Source organism: Delphinus delphis, chromosome 15, assembly GCF_949987515.2.
Source record: "Delphinus delphis chromosome 15, mDelDel1.2, whole genome shotgun sequence".
Classification (NCBI taxonomy): Eukaryota; Metazoa; Chordata; class Mammalia; order Artiodactyla; family Delphinidae; genus Delphinus; species Delphinus delphis.
The window spans coordinates 20,970,417-20,977,122 of record NC_082697.1 but is presented as its reverse complement, the minus strand read 5'-3'; the positions used below and the strand labels follow the sequence as shown (position 1 = coordinate 20,977,122).

General features: G+C 49.1%; 1 protein-coding gene across 1 annotated transcript in view; it reads left to right on the top strand.

The window, feature by feature from the left end:
* Nucleotides 1-469: 469 nt before the first annotated feature.
* LBP (lipopolysaccharide binding protein) overlaps nt 470-6,706 on the top strand; it is a 28,379-nt gene continuing 22,142 nt past the window's right edge. Inside the window, exons 1-3 of the mRNA XM_060030792.1 lie at nt 470-703; nt 4,650-4,764; nt 5,913-6,041. Of these exons, the coding sequence (XP_059886775.1) occupies nt 580-703; nt 4,650-4,764; nt 5,913-6,041 (368 nt within the window). The 5' untranslated portion in view covers nt 470-579. The remainder of the gene's footprint in view (nt 704-4,649; nt 4,765-5,912; nt 6,042-6,706) is intronic.

The following is a 6,706-nucleotide window of genomic DNA, read 5'->3' as shown; positions in this document are numbered from 1 at the left end:
TTAATTATGTACTTAGAGTCAAGTTCCAGCAGTAGAATTACTGGGTCACTGGGCATGCAGGTGTTTAAGGATTTGCCAAGTTGCCTTCCAGAAGATTTTACCACTAGCAAGGCTTGAGAAGCCTGTTTTCCCATAGGGGATGGGAAGCAGGGGTGTGGGGCGGAGATTTCTTTTTCACATAAACAGGTGAGTATATAACTCAGCTGGCTTGGACTCCCAGCTCTGCCACCTGCCGGGTGTGTGAGCTTGAGCCGGTGACCCGGCCCCTCTGAGCCTCTATAAAACCGGGCCTTCCTGGAAATGAACGTGGGGTCTTTTTGTGGGAAGAGGGGACAAACAGTGTCACCTGGGCCCAGGCCAACCCATCCTCTCACCCGGGGCGGCGACAACAGGCTTTTAAGTATGACCCATGACCCCAACAGTGTTGCAAGCAGGTTCCAGTCACTAGGCCTCCCCTTCCTGATTCCAGGAACCCGCCTCACTCAGGAGCTGCCCCAGGGCTCAGGCCTCAGTTACTTAAGGGAGCTGGGCCCAGCCTGAGGCTGCGACAGACCTGGCCCAGCCCTCTGGGAGCCCAGGATGGGGACCTCGGCTGGGGCCCTGTCCTCCCTCCTGCTGGGAATACTGCTCACATCCACCCCGGGGGCCCTGGGTGCCAACCCTGGCCTGGTCGCCAGGATCACCGACAAGGGCCTGGAGTATGGTAAGGAGCTGTGGTTGTTGGCTGGACTTGGCTGACCCGCTTGGCCCCAGGCGGCGCTGGGTACGGCGGGGGACACAGAGGGGACTCTCTCCCTTGGGGTGGTGCAGGCTTCCCAGCCAGGCAAACCTGGCTCGGGTTCTGGCCTCGTCACCCAACCCCTGGGCCACTTGGGCACGTTACTAGTCTTAGCTGGGTTCCCCACTAGCCAACAGAGATAAAGATTTGGGTGCGAGTAGTTGATTTGGGAGATGATTCCGGGAAACACTGTAAGAGAGTAGTGATGTGAGATGAGAAAGGCAAGGTGGCCAGGAGAGGCGTATCATTAAACCAGCTACCGCCTCAGTGATGGGAACAGTTCCGCTGGAAAATTTTTGCTCGAGTTTGAAAACATATGCCTTAAAACTAGATGTCAGGGACTTCCCTGGCAGTCCAGTGGTTAAGACTCTGCACTTCCAGTGCAGGGGGCACAGGTTTGATCCCTGGTCGGGGAACTAAGATCCCACACGCTGTGCAGCACAGCCAAAAAATAAACAAAAAACAAAAAAATATATATTAAAAAAAAAAGAAAACTAGGGACTTCCCTGGGGGAGCAGTGGTTAAGAATCCGCCTGCCAATGCAGGGACATGGGTTCGAGCCCTGGTCCAGCAAGATCCCACATGCTGCGGAGCAACTAAGCCTGTGTGCCACAACTACTGAGCCCGCGTGCCACAACTACTGAAGCCCGCACGCCTAGAGCCCGTGCTCCGCAGCAAGAGAAGCCACCGCAATGAGAAGCCCGCCTACTGAAACGAAGAGTAGCCCCCGCTCGCGGCAACTAGAGAAAGCCCAAGTGCAGCAACGAAGACCCAACGCAGCCAATAAATAAATAAATTTTAAAAATTGATGTCAGAATGGTGGTTACCACCCGGAAGGGGCACAGGGAGCCTGCAGGGGTGCTGGGAATGAATGCCCTGCATCTTGCTCTGGGCGGTGGCTACATGGGTGCATAAACATGTAAAAATTACCTGGCAATACCTTTAAGATTAGTGCCCTTTAGGTTACACCTCTACGGATGTTATACCTCAGTTTTAAAGAATTGGAATATAGTTGATTTACAATATTGTGTTAGTTTCAGGGATACAGCAAACTGATTCAGGCTTTTTTTTTTTTTGGCAGATTATATTCCATTATAGGTTACTACAAGATACTGAATATAGTTCCCTGTGCTATACAGTAGATCCTTGTGTATCTATGTTATGTGCAGCAGTTTGTATCTGTTAATCCCATACTCCTAATTTGTCCCTCCCCCACACCTTTCATAACCATGCTGTTTTCTATGTCTGTTTGTTTCTGTTTTGTATATAGATTCATTTGTAGTATTTTTTTAAAAGATGCTAAAACAAAGCCTCAGAAATAAACTGTCCAAGGGGCAAGGGATCTAGGGTATTTATATACTGCTCCCCTCAGCACTGGATGGGGGGCTGCTCCCCACATTTATGGAGGTTCGATTGCCTTATCTGTTCACTGGGGTCATAACATTCCCTCAGGTAGAGCTGTTGGGAGCCCAGATTGGCTGGGGACAGAGAGAGGGAAATCAAGGAAGGGTTCTTGGAGGAGGTGAGGTAGAAAAGATACATTAACCAGGGACAAGAGATAGCATTTTCGCAGAGACCGGCTCATGCATTTGCTGGAGGGAGGACTGCAACGTGGTATGAGGCAGAGTCGGGGAGACCACTGGTCATCTGTGTATACACACCCTCCCTGAGGGCAGAATCCTGGGTCTCACATACCTCAGATAAACAGAAGGTCCTACCGAATGCTGTTTATACTGAAACGCTAGATCAGGCAAAATTTGCCTTTTGCTCCTTTCCGCTGTGTAAATGTAACCAGTCCTCCAGAGTTGGACATTTTGGTCCTTTCTATATACATACATATATATATATATATATATATATATATTTTTTTTTTTTTTTTTTTTTTCGGTACGCAGGCCTCTCACTGTTGTGGCCTCTCCCGTTGCGGAGCACAGGCTCTGGACGCGCAGGCTCAGCGGCCATGGCTCACGGGCCCAGCCGCTCCGTGGCATGTGGGATCTTCCCGGACCAGGGCATGAACCGCTGCCCCACCAGGGAAGCCCCTTTCCATACTTTTAATGACACAAACCCTGCATTTACTGAGTACCTGATGTGTCAGGCACCAAGCAAGGGTGCTTTTTTAAATAAATTAAATTTAATTAATTAATTTATTTTTTAACATCTTTACTGGAGTATAGTTGCTTTACGTTGCTGTGTTAATTTCTGCTGTATAACAAAGTGAATCAGCTATACATATACATATATCTCCACATCCCCTCTCTCTTGCGTCTCCCTCCCTCCCACCCTCCCTATCCCACCCCTCTAGGTGGTCACAAAGCACGAGCTGATCTCCCTGTGCTATGCGGCTGTTTCCCACTAGCTAGCTATTTTACATTTGGTAGTGTATATATGTCACTGCTACTCTCGCACTTCGTCAGAGCTTCCCCTTCTCCCCCTGTGTCCTCAAGTCCGTTCTCTATGTCTGTGTCTTTATTCCTGCCCTGCAACTAGGTTCATCAGCACCATTTTTTTAGATTCCACATATGTGTGTTATTTGTTTTTCTCTTTCTGACTTACTTCACTCTGTATGACAGACTCTAGGTCCATCCACCTCACTACAAATAACTCAATTTCGTTTCTTTTTATGGCTGAGTAATATTCCATTGTATATATGTGCCACATCTTCTTTATCCATTCATCTGTCAGTGGACACTTAGGTTGCTTCCATGTCCTGGCTATTGTAAATAGAGCTGCAATGAACATTGTGGTACATGACTCTTTTTGAATTATGGTTTTCTCAGGGTATATGCCCAGTAGTGGGATTGCTGGGTCATATGGTAGCTCTATTTTTAGTTTTTTAAGGAACCTCCATACTGTTCTCTATAGTGGCTGTATCAACTTACATTCCCACCAACAGTGCAGGAGTGTTCCCTTTTCTCCACACCCTCTCCAGCATTTATTGTTTGTAGATTTTTTGATGATGGCCATTCTGACCAGTGTGAGGTGATACCTCATTGTAGTTTTGATTTGCATTTCTCTAATGATTAGTGATGTTGAGCATCCTTTCATGTGTTTGTTGGCAATCCGTATATCTGCTTTGAAGAACTGTCTGTTTAGGTCTTCTGCCCATTTTTGGACTGGGTTGTTTGTTTTTTTGATATTGAGCTGCATGAGATGCTTGTATATTTCAGAGATTAATCCTTTGTCCATTGCTTCATTTGCAAATATTTTCTCCCATTCTGAGGGTTGTCTTTTCATCTTGTTTATGGTTTCCTTTGCTGTGCAAAAGCTTTTAAGTTTCATTAGGTCCCATTTGTTTATTTTTGTTTTTATTTCCATTTCTCTAGGAGGTGGGTCAAAAAGGATAAGCAAGGGTGCTTTTTATCCTGTCAGCCCCTTTTTGCTTTGCAATGATCTCTTTTAACCCTCATGCCATCCCAATGAGGAAAGTATTATTATCATTGCTATTTGACCGACGGAGAACACCGAGATTGAAAACTTGCTCAAGGTCACCCACCTAGAAAGGTGCCAACACCAGAATCTTAGCCCTAAAATCCTTACAGTCTATTCTACACAGGCTAGATGCCATGAAGGACAGGAAAGAGGGCCACCCTCCAAGCACACAGCACTCCCTCTCAGAGCTGCTGACAAAGACATTGTGTCCTCATCCATAACATGGGCATGAACATAACTACCCCACCAGAAATGCAGTGATGCCCCTGTGTGTTTCTCTTGCTACTTGGTGCTCTAGAGGGGCTCAATAACCTGCAACTGCAATTAATGCTAATCAGGAAGTAGACCTCTTTCCCCAGGGCAGGTGGGAGCCACTGAAGTGTTTAGAGGGAGGGAGGCAGGCTGACTACGCTGACTCCCAGCTTTTTCCCATCCACAGTGGCCCAAGAGGAGCTGGTGGCTCTGCAGAGTAAACTGCATGATGTCACACTGCCCGACTTCAGCGGGGACGCCAAGATCAAATACCTCGGCAATGCGCACTATGAATTCCACAGGTGGGGCTCTGAGGTGACTGGGCAGGGGCCGGGGGGTCCAGAGAGGAAGGGAGGGAGAGCCCCAGGACTGGCTCGGGACGTCTCTGGGGCAGATGGTGGGATGGTTCCTCGCAGAATTCAGAGGGAAGTTTTGGGAGGAACTTGGGCCCCTTCATTCATTCATACAACAAATATTAATGAAGACCCGCTAGCTGTGTGACCTGAGCCTCAGCTTCCTTATCTGTAAAATGGGGATAATTTGCTGCCTCTTTGGAGTGATAATCCAGGCTCTGGCCTGGCCACTGGATGTAGCCTGGAAGGGAAGCTAGACCTTAAACATTGTTTATTAAATTTTAGATGTAGTAGCCCTCTTAGCCCTGAGGTTGGCACATCTGGAGGAGTCAGCTAAAGTTTCCTGGATGCAGTGGCATTTGAGCTGAGTCTTCAAAGGATATTTAGACCTGAGCAGCTGATGCTTTTTTAAAAAAGGGCATCAAACACTTTTTGAAGGATTGACAATGGAACGGGGGCAATTGAGCCCACAGCTCATCACGCACCTCTCTGCTCACCACTGATGGCTTCATTCAGTCCTTTTTTTATTCAGTCCATCAGTAAACATCTATTGGGCACCTACTGTGTACCGGGCAAAGAAGATGGAACTTGACCATTCTCTTCCCACTGTTGGCTCCACAATCCACGTCATCTTGGTTTGCTTCTCTCAGCCCTTTTTTGTCTCTTCTTGAGGCTGCCTTCGGCCTCTTCTGAATCCGATTCCCCCACCTGGAGGTGTGGAGGAAAGTGATGATGGGGTGCATCTATGCACCCTGCTCAGGATCCCAGCCAGGGGCACATGAGCTCTGATCCTGACTGTGCAGCTTTGGGCAAATGCATCCCTTCTGAGAGGTTCTATGTCCCCCTCTGTAAAAAGGGAACCTGAACAGTGCTGAACCCACCTGTGAGACAAACTGACATAATGCATGTAAAGTACTTGGCATGGCCGCCTGGTCAGCGCAGGGCACACAGCAGGTACGTGTGGGGAGCCAGAAGCCTGTCTGATGCAGGCTCAGCTGGTCTAGTCCCCGTAGGATGGGGGCGAGAGCAAGACCCCTGCTGAGGCTGGACCTGCCTCTGCCTCCGGGCTGATGCCGCTTCTGTGGGTCTCTCTCCAGCCTGAACATCCACAGCTGTGAGCTGCTCGGCTCTGCTCTGAAGCCCCTCCCCAGCCACGGCCTGCATTTCTCCATCTCCGACTCCTTCATCAGAGTCAAGGGCAAGTGGAAGGTGCGCAAGCGGATACTGTAAGTTGACTCTGCTTCCAGGCCCTCGGAACCTTGGCTTTGGCTTTCATTCCACCCTTCCTGGGTCCAAGGTGTTCCTAGCTTCCCCCACAGCAGACCCCAAGGCAAGAATTCAAGTGCAAGTACTTTATCTGGGGAGCGACCTAAGGAAACATAGAGGGGGTGTGCAGAAGTGAGGTGGGGAAGAAGGAGGTCAGCTTGGCGGCTACCGGAGCTCAACCCTCCCAGGGACCCCTGGGGACAGTGTAGGCAGAGCACACCTCTGAGGTTCCCCAACCTCCTGTTTGCCATTGGTCAAGGGTAGCTCTCAGGGGCACGACCTCTCCAGCACTTTGAACTGTTCTCTGACCTCTGAGGTCCTTGGATGGAAGGTGGGTGAGTCTCCTTGGGCTGCCATAATGAAATGTCACAGACTAGGGTGTTCAACCAACAGAAATTTATTTTCTCACACTTCTGGAGGCTGCAAGTCCAAGATCAAGATGTGGGCAGGTTTAGTTTCTTCTGAGACTTCTTTCCTGGGCTTGCAGATGCCTGCTCTGTTGCCATGTCCGCACGTGGTCATCCCTCCATGAGCCAGCACCCCTGGTGCTTCTCTGTGTGTCCAAATCTCCTCTCCTTAGAATGACAGATTGGACTCTAGCCCACCCTAATGGTCTCATTTTAAC